At 40.5% G+C, this 17349-nt stretch overlaps 1 protein-coding gene across 3 annotated transcripts in view; it reads right to left on the reverse strand.

Annotated features, from left to right (window-relative positions):
• Positions 1 to 17349, reverse strand: part of RBMS3 (RNA binding motif single stranded interacting protein 3) — a gene marked incomplete at its 3' end in the record, with an annotated part of 447733 nt that overhangs the window by 59653 nt on the left and 370731 nt on the right. For all 3 annotated transcript variants that reach the window (XM_082015151.1, XM_082015150.1, XM_082015149.1), the window contains exons 8-10: positions 13085 to 13131; positions 5037 to 5133; positions 2392 to 2442 (exon numbers count right to left, since the gene is read on the reverse strand). In XM_082015151.1, coding sequence (XP_081871277.1) covers positions 2392 to 2442; positions 5037 to 5133; positions 13085 to 13131 — 195 coding nt within the window. The remainder of the gene's footprint in view (positions 1 to 2391; positions 2443 to 5036; positions 5134 to 13084; positions 13132 to 17349) is intronic.

A 17349-nucleotide genomic window follows, 5' to 3' on the forward strand; every position in this document is an offset into this window, starting at 1 on the left:
TTATAATCAAAACAAAGAACTAACCACCAGCATTTGAGCGATTCAAACTGTGCTTTCTGTAAGAGTTCACCTATACTCACAAAGAATAACTGAGGCTTAACAAAATGTTCTCCTTCCTGGGGCAAGGGGAATGTAGTATTTATCCGCACTGGTCTCCAGTGGGACATCACGCACCACAATCAATCATCTCATAAAATATTATGAGGTAAAGTGCTGGCAATTTACATAAAAACATGGCAAACTGAGTTACAAGAAGAAACGAAAAGCTAACCAAATTAGAAAGTTCCCAGTTTCATCAGCTCACAGGGTTACCAAAACTCACTTCTTAAATTCTGCCAACTTTCATAATCTTTTCTTCATTTTTTTTAAGCTATTGAGGTGCCTAGAATAGTCTATAGTTAGGCATGAAACTACAGCAAACTTACAATGGACAGAGACTCTATTTTCTTTCAAAACAGGCCATTAATTCTGATGCCTCTTGAGTCCTCTGTGTAGTAATTCTCTGACAACTTCTCAGACATTTCTAATAAAGAATTCATCTCTGAATGAAACCTGGGGAATGGTAGTTCTGCCTTTTTGCTTTTATACTTTTTCAGTACTAAATGTTTCATGTCCATTTATTTAAGAACGTAATCTTGGGAAACGCATAGAAAAAATCTTTCAGTGAAGAGAGTGGAATTGCTACAGACAACACATGGAGGTAACCTACAATGGCAGTGACACTGGAACTGAAATGTTACACCACTTATCCACTGTCCCTCTGCTTTTCCTCCTAAAAGCACACATCCTTTCATTGACACAACTCTCTGGCTGGCAACAAACACAAATTTAACTCAGCATATTGAAGGTGCCACTCACTATTAAAGTTATTTTGTTCTTCACAGCCCTTTACCAAGGTGCAAATACGTCGAATTACCACACCAAAAGTACTCAGCGCTTCTAGTACTGCAGAAAAACGCTTTGCTAAATATTGTCAAATAAAACTCAAACATATATATACACAAAAAATGGGATTAGTAAAGTGCGTAGGTTCTCCTTTTAGAAAGAGAGTCTTTCTGCAAGGATCAGAGATCCTTTGGCTTCCACAAGTCTGATAACTCATCATATAGACACATCTAAGATTTCTTTTGGTCTGCAATTAAATCCAAATATTAGAATACAGGCCTGATTTTAACTGTGAGCTTGTTCGATACAGCTCGTCTCCCTCCAAGGAGTTTAGCAGTAGCTTTACTCCATTGAGATGGAAACTTCCACCAGGGTCTGGACTGAGGTGCAGCACCGCAGTGGTGGGAACTGGGCCTCCAGAAGACAGTAAGTGCCACACTACGGTCATTGCCTGGTGAGAAAAAACTGAAGAACTTGTTTCCAAAGAGTTGAGGGATGTGGAAGGGGGCTTCAAACTGGGATGAGAGTCCTGTGCTACTAAATGAGTATGTAGTGTAATTACATCCACATTGTTGTATAGCTAACTCCCACCAGAGGTTACTCTCTTACGAAGTCAAAATATTTGAACATAAATGTGAATAACAAACAGTCCTAAACTATACACCTTCATTTTAATTTTACCCTCCTCGTATCAATCAATATATTGATGCTTATGTCAAGCACACATTTGAATTTTGATTAATGACACCGTTAAGAGGTTCCCTACCTGAGAAATTCATCAAAGGTAGGAAACGAAACTAAGCCAACCTGTACGTGGTGGGATTCAGTATGTCGTTTCCTTCTGGTATATCGCTAATATTTAGGCAAAGTGCATCAAAACTCTTCTGTGAAGTAAACAAAAAATCAGCTGCACTGCTTCTAATGAATATTGGTAGAAGTGTAATGCAGCTATAAATAGTAGCTATAAATTGATGAAAGATGACAATTTACTCGGGGCGGGGGGCGGTGGCGGAAAGGTAGACTGGTCAAATCGTAAAGCAGATTCAGATTTGGCAGAGACTCTGTAAGGCAGCTGTGCTTTACCCTTTCCCAGTACTTGAAATGCATTATTGAGGCACTGAGGATCCTTTAAAGTATATACAACTACAAAGGACTTTTTTGATGGATAAGCATATAAGGGAGGGGTAACATGTGTTGCTCATGACAATTCAAAGCATGCAAGAATGCAGTTATCTTGCAGTCCCTTGAAGCAAAGCTTCAGAAGCAACACTTTAGAGCTTGCTATTCTCTTGTAATCAATGCAGTTAGATAGCATATCGCCCATCCTCCCCTTTTTGCTACATCAAATGGTGCTCCTTAAAGAAGCAGAATCTTTACAGCTGAGGGCTCTTGTCAAAGGGAGCAGCCGGCTGCTCTTACATGACCTAGGACTTTAATGTGGCTGACAAGCAGAGCAAGGCTACAGCGTAAGCACTTTTAGCTAGATATAAGCAAGTATCCACTTACTGTTGGTTGCATAACATATGGCGGGTGAGGCATCCATGAAGTACTCTGGACCTGCATATCAAATACTTTTAATTAGCACAGAAAATTTAAAAACTGAACTCAAAGATTTACTTGAAAATATTCTTTCTATTACAACTACAGAGCTAATTTTGGCAAAAGACTTAAGTCATGTAACTCAACGGGAAAAAGATATTGACAAAGGAAAAAGCTTTCAAATTTCATTTCATAATATTTTCTTCCAAAGTCAGAAGTCTGAGTGATTGCACCGCTTCTATGATGCACACCATTTGACCTCATAAAGCAGTCTTCAATATTCCATGTTGTCCTACTCTTTCATTTGCATTGTTTGCTTTCATCCATCAATATAATCATGAACATGTAATCCAACCGACAGTGCAAGAGACATGAAATGTTCAAAGTTTATTTTCAAAAGCATCTATGAACTTTCAAAGGGGTAACATTTTTGGAGATCCCAGAATGATTTATTCCCTTTCCAGTAAGAACTGCAGATCTGATTCAGAGTTTTTGAAGCTTATTCTAAGCTTCTATGGCAAAGCTGGCTTATGATGTCCCTGCCCCCCAGGATCGGCTCTTACCTTGGGCATCGTGGGGTCTGTTCCCACCAGAATTCTATATGCCTCACCAAAGTCTTTCTTTGTTGTTCTGCCTTATGACTGACATGTAACAGATTCCATGGATATACCAATTTTACTAACAATTAAAAGCATTACAGAATTCTTGTGCATTTGTGGTAGCATCTCTGAGCCGTAACTTCCTCTTGTGCTAAGCGTGAATGGCCCACATGCTACCATAACTCAGACTCAACCCAAGAAACGGTTGCCCTTTGCATCAGTCTGGGCACCACAACACACAGGGAGTACACAACAATATAGCTGTGCTACAGCCATCAGTGGGCAACTCACTGGTTATCATCCCTAAGCTCACAGAGATGGGCATGTGGCATCTCAGACTGAGGGATGACTAGGAGAAAAATACAAGGTCCCAATTCTCCGAATGCTCTGTGATTTTATTCATGAAGCAAGTAGTGAGAATTAATTGTATAATTGTGCCTCAATACTTGTTGAAGTTTATCAAAGTAGATTTTTTGTTGAAAAGCAGGTTCAGTGAAACATCTTTAGAACCAAAACCAGCATGCACAGATGCAAACACACGTCTACTACAAAATTTTCTGTTTTGAATCCCCACTAGTCAAAATATATTAGAGTTGCCACAGTTTCTGCTGTTCATTGCTCCCACTCTTGCATCTTTGCAGCTCCTTCTCTGTGCCAGGGCAAATGCCTTTGGGCTTACACTCCAAACTATCTATGGAGAATGATATGGGTTAAAAACCATAAAAATAAAAATCAATGTTTTTGGTGAAAATACACCAAAGCATGCAAATGCATCAAACCATGAACTGGTGCAATGGTTCAAGTCAGGTTGGGAGACGGGAGCAACTGTGAGCTGTGGAGCAGTGATGGGAGTAAGAGGCTGGATGGCCTAAATTCAGTGGCCTGAATAAGAGGGAGGTAGTATGAACCTTATGCCAGCTTTGCTACTGAATAAAGTGCATGTGAGCTGCACTCTTATGTCTCTGGCACTGACATTTCTTTGGTGTTGCCATTTATTGAAACTTACTGAATTTATCTCACCAAAACAACTTTTGTTTGGCAAGTGTTACATAGCCATCTAAAATTAAATAATACAGAAGACAAAGAAAATTACAAGAATCATTTATCATTTTAAACACAGTAAGTGTAAGCACAACGCTCCAGAATTACCTGTAAACAGTAGCATACCATCTAAAAAAAACCCAACACAACAAACCAACCCTATCGTTAAGAACAAGCCACCATGCAGCTTTGCAAGTTTGTGTAGCTTATCTCGGGTAGGACTTCGGACTGGAAGAACACTGATGCCATAGGACAGAAATAACTGAAATGGGAAAATGTATAGCCACTGACCAGCTTCAGAGTGAAGTGGTATGTTCCCAGAGAACAGCTAATAATAAAACTATACAACCTGGTTTTGACTTCCACCTCAGAAAGCCAGAGCATGGCAGTAATTTCCCAGTGGAGATCTGTGCGGGATATACTGAAAAGGGAAATTCTGAACGACAAAATATGTGGAGACTAAAGAAGGATACGAGGACAGTTATCCTCAAATAAATCGCTTTGTCAGGGATTATTGGATAAAAATGAGAGCTTTTAAAGGATGCTGTTACTGCAGCAAATACAGCTGGGGTCAAAAGGTCAGAATACAATGCAATCAACATAACTTATTAAAATACACATTTAAAAAAACTTTTGGCTAATGAAAGGGAGCCAAAATGACAAAACATTTCATTAAGAATGATAAGCTTCTGCTGTTGTCAACTGGAAATGAAGCAAAATGCTGTTTACTAGAGAAGCTGATTGAAGTAAGAAAAAATGACAGTGGCTTTCATTGCTAGCTTAAAGAATACAGGAAACACTTCAAACCCCACACCAAATGATATGTGAATACTACTAGAAAGCCTTTTGTTTAATGTGTGACTCAAGAACGCTAGCACTTACACAATTTTCTGTGGTATACCCTCTGCCTTCATCCACATCCAAAATATAATTAACTGGGAAACATAGTAGACAAGCGCAAATCTGACGTACCTGATATGTAGAGACAGGGGAAGCAGCAATGAATGGCGTGATTGATGTCTGTGGAATCATGCGGTTTGTTGGAATACTGTACGGTGAGGAATAAAATCTGCAAACAAAGAACAAAAGCGAGATTTTTTTGAACCTTTCAACTGCTAGGCTCTGACTAACTAAAGACAAAAAGAGTCTACACAGGTAATTATGTCCATCTATTTCCAAAACCACAATAAAGAAGATGTGATGGCTCCACTGAACAGATCTTGAAAACAGAAAGGAGGAGGAATATTTACACAAAGCATATTTTTTTCACTTCAACTAGCACAAATATAGAACTTCACAATACAAGAAGTAATTATCTGAAATGCAGAGGCAGCTGATTTTCCAGAGTGCTAGCTAGTGGAAGGAAATTTCTTACACGATATTGAAGACAGTATTACTGATTTCATTTTTACATGTGGTACTGTTTTCTTTTCAGATCTTAATGCTTCAGTGCTGAGAATAACACATTCCATATACATGCATGAATTATTTTATTAAGGGATGGCTACAAAAACTCTGGCTGAAATTTTCATATTCATCTAGGCAGAGAGCAAAAAGCCCACCTTCTGTTTAAATGTATCACAAATTATGAGCCTAAATGCCCCAGGCAGCACTGAAAATCTCAGATTTAGTTGTTTTGATTTCCACTGTTGCATGCTATGAACAAAGTTGCACTATCTCTTGCTTGATGGTAAGAAATGTAATACTTCTTCTCCTTCCTTGTGGGTTAATAATTATTGATAAGATTATCCCTAGGAAAACATCGCTACTGGTGGATGGTGTAAGTACTTAATATGTGCGTGCTTGTATAGATTTTTGCATTTGTCCTTTTTTCAGTTTTAACTGTAAGCCAGAAAAATAAAATTGCTTAAAAAAAGGATGTTTGTGGTTTTACAACTGTCAAAATGCTGATAATTTGGACTCTGAGAGAGAGAAACATTCCTGTGCAGTGTTCTCTTGTCCAATTTAAACCCCATGCAGATCCTTCTCATATGGCGTGCACCGATCTTACGAGTAACAGAAGATTTTGCACATATGCTCTCTCTGTAACAGTGAAGTGGATTACATTCCCTGCCTTTTTATGTTTTTTTTCTCCCCACGCTGAGGCAATCAACAGCAGCTTTCCATGAGAGCCCTGTAACAAAAAAATCATTACTGGTGTTTAAACAAGTGCTCTATTTCCTGATCGCCCTGGCATCCCGGATTTAGTACTAATCAGTCTAGTTCAGACTGGATGCATTCATTCTGGATGCAGGATCAAATAACCACCGCCTTCATCCAACCAATAGCCTCGGAAAAACAGGCTGCCGTCTTTGAAGGTTGGGCGGAAACATTCGAAGTTAGGAAGGGAGAGGGAGACAGAGAAGCAATCATTTGTTCTCTCTGTTCCAAATAAGATTTTAAAATGCCAAAAGCAGCAGGTGGCGTCTGAGTGATTTTTTGTTTAATAGAAATATATTGCTATTTTAGGAACATTTATCTGCCCTTACAATGCTCGCACAGAGACTATTTCAAAACTGTGCCTTTGCCCAATTTTATATATATCCTATTATGAGAACTTAGAGGCATTTGTATCCCACTGCTTGTATCAAACATTAAATTCATACAATATTGAGGGGGGAAGAGATTTTTACTGCTCTAGCTGGGTTCATCTATGGCATTAGCATGATGCATATGTTATCTAAGTCCTGTTACAGGGGTCTTCTCCTGCATCAAGGCTAACCAGAAATCACTTTGGCTATGCTGTTGCTAAGTAGATGAACTAAGAAATGCTGCATGCAGCAAATGAAAACTGTCAATGGCAGACTGACAGAATTCACTCTGTAGGTAAAATATATAATAGAAATACACATAAACCTCTTGAATGGAAGGACAGTATAAAAACAAAACTCTTTTGAGAAAACAACATATTTTTGTTCATTCTGTTCTCATTCTGTCCATCAGCCTGGCACTAATGCTGCACTCATACCCCGTATGAACTGTTCGGTCAAAGATAAGTGCAGGGGACAAACAACTTTCCATTTGGAACTAATGCTGACTCTTTAGGATAAACTCTGCAATAAATCCCAGCAAATACCAAATTTACAGAAAACGTATGCTAAGCCAAGAACTTGACAGACAGCTAACCATTTCAGTTTCAGCTTAGAGATGCAGTTATCTAAATAGTACGTAAGCTTGTAGAATATACACTCTGGTAATGTGAAAAATACAACCCTTCCAACACCCCTGCCAATACCATTTATCTGTCGCAGTTTGGAATGGTCTCAAATAAGCATCAATTAAAACATACTCTCAGGACGCTCAGCTATATTGTGAAAATGCATGCACCAGAGCATCAAAGAAGATAAAGGAAGGAAATCTGATGCAGCAAATGACATTGTAAGAAATTCCAGTTCATATATTTCAATTTTAATAATAATAAATCAAGTTTAACAATCTGCGTCACTGTGACGGGGTACAGGTCAAACATTTTGAAATCAGGAATCCCTTACATCCAGAGACAAAAGTTTGTCTTCTTGCCATAGCATCCCTTGTGCCCAAAGGGATCCAAAAAAAAAGGATTTGGATATTGCCTGAGGGAATTCAACAGAGCAAGAACTGAACAGGTATATTCTGAAGGCTCCTCTGCCATGCGTGAAGATCAGTAGTATGGTGAGGACAGAATCACAGAATGGCAGGGGTTGGAAGGGACCTCTGAAGATCATCTGGTCCAACCCCCCTGTCAAGGCAGGATCACCTAGGGCAGGCTGCACAGGAACGCGCCCAGTCAAGTTTTGAAGGTCTTCAGAGAAGGAGGCTCCACAATCGCTCTGAGCAGCCTGTGCCAGTGCTTCATCACCCTCACAGTAAAGAAGTTTTTCCTCATGTTGAGGTGGAACTTCCTGTGCTGCAGTTTGTGCCTACTGCCCCTCATCCTATCACTGGGCACTACTGAAAAGAGGCTGGCTCCATCCTCCTGACAGCCACCCTTTAGATATTTATAGACATTGATGAGGTCCCCTCTCAGCCTTCTCTTCTCCAGACTAAACAGCCCCACGTCTCTCACCCTTGCCTCATACAAGAGATGTTCCAGTCTCTTAATTATCCTCGTAGGCCTCCGTTGGACTCTCTCCAAAAGTTCCCTGTCTCTCTTGAACTGGGGAGCCCAGAACTGGACATAGTATTCCAACAGGGGTGTCCCTGCTGAGGACAGGCTCAAGTGGAGCCTCCCTGAGGCACAGGATGCTCAACCCGCCACAGTGCTGCAGTCATGCACCACCCTGGCAGGGCCCACTCACAAAGAGGGCTCAACATGCTCTCACCCATGGGACACAGAGGTATCTCCCCACATTCCCTTTATATACAAATAGGCTAATGTCTTAATATATAATTTTCATAAGTGACATGCTGGGGACCTAAAAAAAGACAGAAGGAGCAAAAATGCAGGAGCAGCCTGCTCTGGCGTAAAGCCTACAGCATCCCAACAAGATCTGCAGCTGCTGACCTTGCCATATTCTATCTTAGGCTTTCCCTTTTTCTTTTTTTTCCTTTAGGCTCAGGGAGAGCTGAAATGAGGTGGAAGATGCATGTTGTAAGTAAGTCCAAGGGAATACAGGATTCTCAGTCATCAGAATATGTACTTCAGAAAGAGGAGTGGAAAGAGACATGAATACACTGGCTTTGACTCATTTTAGATATACTGTTCAATTATGATCCCAAGTTTCCTGGCATTAAAACGTACAGTATCTGGTATGGTACCTGGAGAGCTGTAGGCTTTGTGGTAGTTGGCCTGTGGGCTCTAAGGACAGCTTTCCAAAAGGCTCAGCTGCATTTCCTGTAAATGCAGTTTGCATCCTTACATTGGTCCATACGGCTTTTTGCAGGCGTGAGTCAGTGTCCCTGCTTGTCAGCTGCAATTGCAATGCTAGAAGCAAAAGCGTAGAAAGGCAGGTGGCAAAAAGATGTGGCAAAATGGACATTGCCCTTGTATTGAAAATAAACCTTTTCAGCATACCCAGATTCCATAAGCACAGCGAAAACTCCTCACTAGGAGGCAAAAAGATGTTCCTGGATGTTCATGAAGAGAGGTTTATAAAGGGCTCAGAAGAAAATGTTTTTAAGAGATGTTAAAAAGAACCACGTTCCCAGTACATCATCAGGCACACAACAGTCAATGCTTTAACAGTTTCTGTTGCTTAACAGACAAAGCACATACTCCCCTCCTACATCAACCCTCCCTCCGCATTTGGGGACTGCATTATCTGTAGCGTCTGGTCGCTATTTCCCTGCCAAAAAATAGAAAAAAAATCCATATGGTTCCCATCCTATGGGGGAACGTGCAAGCTTCCACACAGAATCTGCACAAGAGCAAGACCCTATTTGCACTGCAATAAACACCATTTGCTCATGCCTCGTGCCTGCAGGCAGTACTGAAAAAGTTAGATTCATAAATAGTATCCTGGGGCTCACATAATGTAAGAGTATTACCAAGCGTTATCAAGGCAGCAATTTTCTGTTGCAATAAGCCACAGAGTCAGATGTTTGAGATGAAAAAGACCTATCTGAATATTGAGCCCATTGGCCAGCAAATGCGGAGTATAGTCCCCCAGATATCTGATATTAAACTGACACAGTACATCGCAATCTTAGTCAAATGGCCAGGAGGACTCAAGCCTCAGGAACATTTTAAATGAGCATCCTTACAGTGAAAGTAACAAGAGCTCTATTTTGTTCTTTGTATGAGTGCATTAAAACACTAAAACAATATTAATGCCACAAATTGAAAAATCAATAGTGTATTACAACAGGCACACTACTCCCCAAAATAAAACCTGAGTACCTTTGTAAATGCAATTCAGAAAAGGCTGATTGTAAAACACAAAAGGCACAGAGAGATTGGCAGGGGAAAAGAGCTTATCTACTGAAGTGTGTGGTTACCACATCTTCAGTAACTCATACTGCAATGCTATGGTACACTACGGGCCGGATTCTCCACTCCATTATACCAGTTTTTTGCTGATGTAACTCCACTGGATGCTTAAACAGAGTTACATGGGCATAAAAACAATGTAATGAAATGGAGAATGAAGCTTTACAACATAATAGACTCAGAAGAAAATTATCTATTCCTTTGTGGGGAAAAAATCTTAGCTATTTTTAGTGAAAACCTCTCTCTCACTCCATTTTGTTTTATTCCTGCTATAGATTTTCAAGGCAAATATGCAGTTATACAGTAATAAAAGTATAATAAAAGTAGTATATACTACATCATGAGCAATGAGAACCCACCTTTTCATCTGGATAACATACAAGAGTCCAGATTCTTCCCTGAGGTTTGGTTATGCCCCACCCCAAAACCTAATATAATCCACCCTTCTTAAGGAATTGTGAATTTTATATACCACCCCATGACACCTGCAAAGACACATCTCTCTAGTAGGCTTCCATCCTCCATGTGTGGGCTTAGCAACTTCCATGCATCAAAATGCATCTATCAACCCTATGAAGGACTCTAATAGACGCCACCATGTGCAGTCAATCTTTCTTTTTAAGTTTTATTGGTAATTCATACTTCACCTGGATCTTCACCTTGGCTTGGGTATCTTTACATTTCCCACCTCCAGCCTCCGTTCACTGAGCTCCATGCTGGTGGGCACCCAAAAGACTAAGCGATCACAGCACATCAAGTCCTGAGCTGTGTGCAGGGTCAACACCCGCTTAACCTCACTGCACCGAACAGGCCTGCTACAAGGAAGTGGTTTGTGCTTTACAGACCTTTGGCTAACATTGCCCATGTAAATTTTAGCTGCTTGGTACATCTTACTGCAAAGTATTTTGCAGCATTTTACCCACAGGGTGGGTATGAGCACACTATCAACACAGGGGGGCTGCAAGCAGCCGCTTTGTGCTCACTTCCAGACTGTCCCCACTGTGAGGAAGAGCAATATGCTTGCCTAACACCTCTTCACTGGCGATTAAGTTAACCAGTTTTACTTCACAGTGCTTAAGAGCCTTTAACTCTCTTTCACCATGACAAACACCTGCTATGATACCCATGTGTTGTGCCTGTGAGCAACAAATCGCATTTGCACATTTTACAAGGAAAGCATTGAGGTGCTCCCAGACTATTTAGCTAAAATAAAACCCATGAGCTAGGTTTTATTGTACTTGCAAGCAAAGACGTTTATTAAAAATGGTAAAAATTTATAAGTAGAGACTATTAAGTGAATGCCCGGGGAGGTAAAAAGAAACTGTGTAACCAAAGGGCGCTGGTAATTCTCAGGTGACAGCATTTTAAAGATGCAACCAAAGGATGGAACAGCAGTTGTGTAACTTTTGGTGGACAAACCAATTTTTCCGCATAGTAAGAGCTTCTCCTCATCATACTGCACACAATCAAGATCTCACCATAAAAGCATTTTGAATAAGATGGTTTTGTCCTGATGATACTGAAAATATTTTGATACTCTCAAAAGAAGAGATATGTCAAAGCAGTAACTTATTGTCACTCTTAGAGATATATCCAGTGCTGTAGTTTATTTCATGCTTTACAAATAAAAGAACATTTAAAAAACTGCAGAGCTGAAATTCTCCATTGGGTACTGTTTCTTTTCCCAATGATCAGTGACAGTATGTTCAACCAATTGAGTGACCAAACCACTGGAGTAGCCTGAACAGCTGAGCAGCATAGGTACTCTCTGATACAAATAATACCTGATTCTGAGATAACTTTCATAATTTAAAAAAAAATATTCTTGAAGTAAAATGATATTAATCTCAAAGGATCATTCAAATCACAATTCACAGAACTGACATGCAGGAATTCCTTTGAAAATATAAGCCATTTGTCTGGATGAAACACTGGTGGATTATGAACTAGTGATGGTTTTATTTATATCCTATAATGTGTTACCAACTGAAAAATATGATGATAGAGGAGAGAGACTCATTTGGGAGGACAGAACACAGAGGATTCTGAAATCACAACTATGCAAAACCCCTTTTTTTTCTGAGTTGCTTTGGTTTGGCCGCTTCCTCTACAACATGGGAATATCACAAGTCCTCCAAAGCTACTGCTTGTAAAGGGTATTTAAGCAAAATATACTATTATCATTGATTTATTTTTTTAAACTACTGGAAATGTTAGTTTTTTCCTAAACGCTTCAACTAGCAGTGCCCTAAAAAGTATTTAGCATATATTTAACAAATAAAGCCATTGTTGCGTATATCAATACATTCTCTGCTTCAGCTGGAGAATGCAGACGGGAGTATGCACGGGATTTGATAATCATATCAAGCATCTCTCTGATCAAAGAGTGATTGTCAAAGAGTTCAGGGATGAACCTCTTGCTTTTCTTCAAATTGTTGTTAACCTATCTGAAAGTATAGCTAGATTTCAAGGTCCTGTTTTTCTAGCTCATGAAATAATTGGAAATGTAATCATGCAGGTAAATAATACGACAATGTACCTTCTCTGCTAAATTTGAAAAAAGTTACCATTCTTTGTGTCCGCAAACCGTTGTTGAGAAATGAAGAAGAGTATTGCTCAGAATTTTACCCCTAACTCCCATCTGCTTACACACTAATTTAAGGCTTTCTCCCTATTTGGCATTTCTGTTCAGACAATGCTATGGAAGCCAGCCAGCCTGTAGGGAGAATCCCACATGAAGTAACAGCTCTATTATCCAAAATACGCTGGAATCTTCAATGATGATTTTAACAAAAACAAAGTCAGTAAAGGGAAACTTTACTGGTTTCCATTTCATGACAGAGAGCTTAAAAAAACATTCACTAGCATTTGCCAAATAGAGATGGAAACTATTAGGAAAAACAACTTCCCATTCAAATGGATATTACAAACAAGAGGGCATAAAAACAAAAGAGAAACTAAAAGAAGAACTTGACAGTATAGCATTACATGCTTCAGACAAAATATGACTGAGTGAATTTGCTTCTGAATAAGTTTCACCACAGAAAGAGAAAACAGAAGATGGCATTCAAAATAGTTTTTAAAAAGGCATAAGAAAACATGCATTCCTTACCCATTCTGTATAGCAGCTGTTGGATCGTAAGTCAAAGCCATGCCAGCCTGCACAGTTAGAGAAGAAAAACAGATTTTTACTATTACTGCAGGAAAAAACAAGACAAAAAAAAAAAAAGACATTAAACATATTCTAAGCCAACATGAATAAAAACTGAATGCAACTTAAATGTAAATCTAAATTCTCCAGGGAAGCTCAGATGGCCCAAAGCAGCACAGACAGATTGGCTACCTCCCCTGCCTGAGAGATCTCTGAGAAACCGATCTGATCAGTATGTTGGTTGTCATCTCTCCATAACATTTAGGCCAAATGGTGTTTTTGTTGCACCAGTAGCAGTTAATAACTCCACTGAGATCAATGCGTTTACATCCAATTGCACACTATAACAAGACAGGGCCAAATCCTGCTGCTGCCTGTGAGACAGGTAGTTGGTAAATATTCTAAAGCCAACTTCATGAGAGCTTCTCAAGAAGGAGTCTCATCTTTCCTAGAAAGGCCGCACCCTGCGTGACCCCAGTCTACCACTCCCCTGTGCTGTCACTTGTACTTACAGTTAATACATTACCATGAGACAAGAAACAGAAAGTGGGCAGACAAGACCAACAAAAAAAAAAGCACTTGAGCTTTTAAACAGGGCTTTTAAAACACATCAGAGGTCTGCACAGCAAAAGAATTTGTTAATGGGCTACACAGAGCATTGCAACTGCTGTTCACCACCAAGCAGGTGGTGACCTGTGTGAAAGGATTTGGCAGTGTCAAAACAGCAGCCAGTTAACAACTGGCACCACCGGCACCATTAGCAGACATGTCCACAGGTACTGCAGGAAAGGCAGGGACAGAACTGCGCTGGAGACTGAGTTTCCTGCTCTACCTTATGCTCCAAGATGGCAACTGTGGCCACACAGGAAGGACCAGCTCTTATCCCAGCATTTAAGATGTGAGACTGACAATCCCTCCTCCCACATACTGCATTTGCTTTGACTTTTTGTCTTCCTTATTTATTTTTTCCCCTCCCTTTGTGAAATACTCGCCAATGTAAGACACTACCAGGAGATGGGAAGACATCTCCCTTTGCACAGGGCTAGAAGGAGAGAGGAGAGGATGCCATTACCCAAGGTGTTCCTCTCCCTTTGAGAGCAGTTGAAAAATAGCCATGGCACCATCTCACCCCAAGGCGCTGTATTTCTCTCCGCTTGTCATACAGACCGTATGCTTGGTGCCTGAGACAAGAGACAGAAGCATTCGCTTCAAAGACAGGTGCTTTACTAACTGTGCAGCAGGGTCCACACTCCTGGTGGCAGCTTTTAAGAGCCCTGGACCCATCTACCAAACTACTTTTGAATAATGGCATCTGCCTCCTTCCAGATGGCTGCTTAGACAGGTCAGGAAAGCGCTTGGGCTTGGCTGGTTCCCATGCAGGCAGGTGAACAGCCAGGGCAAATGCTCTGGTGACGAGCAGGCAGAGAGCGGGCAGCGCTCCTGGAAGAGCCAGGTTAGCCCGGCAGCTGCACACTGCTCTAAGAGAAGATGGTCCAGGCTTCCAGAGGCCAAAAATAATTTCTGATCTGAAAGGGTAGGCTTCACACTACCTTATGTAGCCAAAAAAAAAAGTAAATGTCATTATTAAATTTGTATGTTTTTCTCATTATTCTTTTAAGCAGACGCTAGGGCAAATCCTTTGCTTATTGAAAATGCCATTGTTTTAACAAAATATGTACTATCTCCCAAGCAAAGGATAATTCAGGAGACTAAGGCCAAGAACACATGGCTATTTTTCTAAAATGCATTCATTTCATACAAAGAAAAGTAAAAATGGCTATTTCTGCAAGTTTAAAATGTCAAAGAATCAAATTTAGTGTGACCCCAACCACTGCTAATTTTGATGTAAAAGATAAATTGGCTTAGAAAATCATAAGGGATGACCCACTTAACTTGTTTTTATATTCTTATGTCTTATACGTTCTCAGCATATTATATTGTTTGGTGAGGTTGCATTAATTACTAATGGAAAGGCATACAGTTCATCCCAAAAGAGAGCAAATGAAACTTTAGTATCATAAACATTTTTTGTCCACAATACATTTTACAGAAAAAATCCTCTCTTATTTTCCTGTCTATTTTCAACACTTGTAAAATTTGTTATTGCTCTCTTTTTATATTCCTGTGCTAGTAAAGACAACTTAAATAGTATGTACAAGCCCTAGAGGGACAGAAAAATTAGTTCTAACATTTTAAAAATAACTTGAGATATTCTCTATAAATCAAGGTGTTGACTTTTTAACATCTCATCACACATCTACTCAAGACTAAGAAAAAAACCCCTTATAATCCTTTGGGAAAGGAGAGATCCAAGCTTTCTAAATAAGAGAGTTGCTAGACCTAATGGCCCTCAGAGTTGCCTGGATCAGAGCTCACTATATCCCACAGGTGGCATTAGTGTGACCCGTGGACAAAGCTGCAGCAAGGGAGAGCAAGCTGGGAGGAGAGGGTAAAATGAATGATTGCTCTTTTCTTAGTTTCTTTGACGTAAATAAGAATGAGGGTGCAGAAAGGGTAAACTGCAGCAGCTCTTCCACTGGAGGCCTAACAACGCTCAGTGTCCACACGAGATCTGCAAACACAGAATCACAGAATCACACAGAATCACTAGGTTGGAAAGGACCTTCAAGATCATCAAGTCCAACCATTAATCCAGCGCCACCATGTTCCCTAAACCATGTCCTGAAGTGCCACATCCACACGTTTTTTGAACACTTCCAGAGATGGCGACTCCACCACCTCCCTGGGCAGCCTGTTCCAATGCCTGACCACCCTCTCAGTGAAGAAATTTTTCCCAATATCCAATCTAAACCTCCCCTGGCGCAACTTGAGGCCATTTCCTCTTGTCCTATCGCTAGTTACTTGGGAGAAGAGGCCAACACCCTCGTCGCCACAACCCCCTTTCAGGTAGTTGTAGAGAGCGATAAGGTCTCCCCTCAGCCTCCTCTTCTCCAGACTAAACAACCTCAGTTCCCTCAGCCGCTCCTCATAAGACTCGTGCTCCAGACACACGTTTACACGGATTTCAGTTACTTGTCTGATGGATATTTGAGGACGCAGTCATGCACAGACCCTCAGCTTACCCTCCAACTCCATCACACCCCAGACCTGCATGTGGGTGCGTGCAGACAAACTCCACATACTCTGTTCTCTAGATATTAACAACACGTCCATTACATATTACTGGTACCAGGAATAAGGGACACCGTTGTGGGCCTGGCAAGTATAACATATGAAAGGCTAGACACTCGTCTCCTCAGCCATGCTCCATATCCGTACCGCATGGTGACAGGTTACCAGAATCTGTTCAAGTACTTCAGCAGTGACCACTGTAACTATCACTATCACATTTGCCAGTAAATGAAAGTTTCGCATTAGACAAATACGACTCAGCGTGTGGCAATATGTGCATATGGTACACCACCTACAGTTTGCCCAGTAATATTGCTAATATTCCCCATTGCTGAGTAGCCTTGAACAGCTGCTATTTCAAATAGCTGCTAACAGTGGACTATTTACTACTTTCTCATCAAGTTGTGTAATTCCTCCCTACAAAACTATGCTGGCTGGAAGCCCAGGAAAGGCAACAGTTAGCCTGGACCAGGGAAAGATTTATGGTCTGAGGCATTCGCATTCATCAGGAATAAAAACTGATGAGCAATAATAACTTACTGGAAAATTGTCTGTACTTTCCTCCATAGCACACAAACAGGAATTCCAAAAATACCAAATACAGAATATTAGGGTTGGCCTCAGACTTCCACGTGATAGAGGTCCAGCTTATTCTGTCAAAAACACAGAACTGAACATAGCTGTCACTGTGCTTAATACAGTATTAACTATACTGAGGTACTGGCTGGTGCCTCCATAGCAGTGCTCTCTTGTGCTGAAGAGTATTTTCTTCCGGGTCTTTTCATCCACCATTTTGGTCATGTTTCAGTGTAAGGACAGGGTCTTATTCCTTCTGATCGTGACACTTCCTGATGAAATGCCACCTGAGAGAGTGGCACTGACGACGGAATGCTGCTTCAGGAAAATATTTGTCAGATAAATCTTCTATGAAGGAATGACTGAACGACAGAATTTTTACATCACTCAGCCAGATAATGGACACATACTCAGCTACTGAATGAAAATTCTGCACCGCAACATTTCAACATGCAATCCCTTAAAATAATTAATAAAAGGAGTATCTGCTCTCAGTCCCATACATCATCGTCATCATC

Source organism: Phaethon aethereus, assembly GCF_964289735.1.
Source record: "Phaethon aethereus genome assembly, chromosome: 2".
Taxonomy (NCBI): Eukaryota; Metazoa; Chordata; class Aves; order Phaethontiformes; family Phaethontidae; genus Phaethon; species Phaethon aethereus.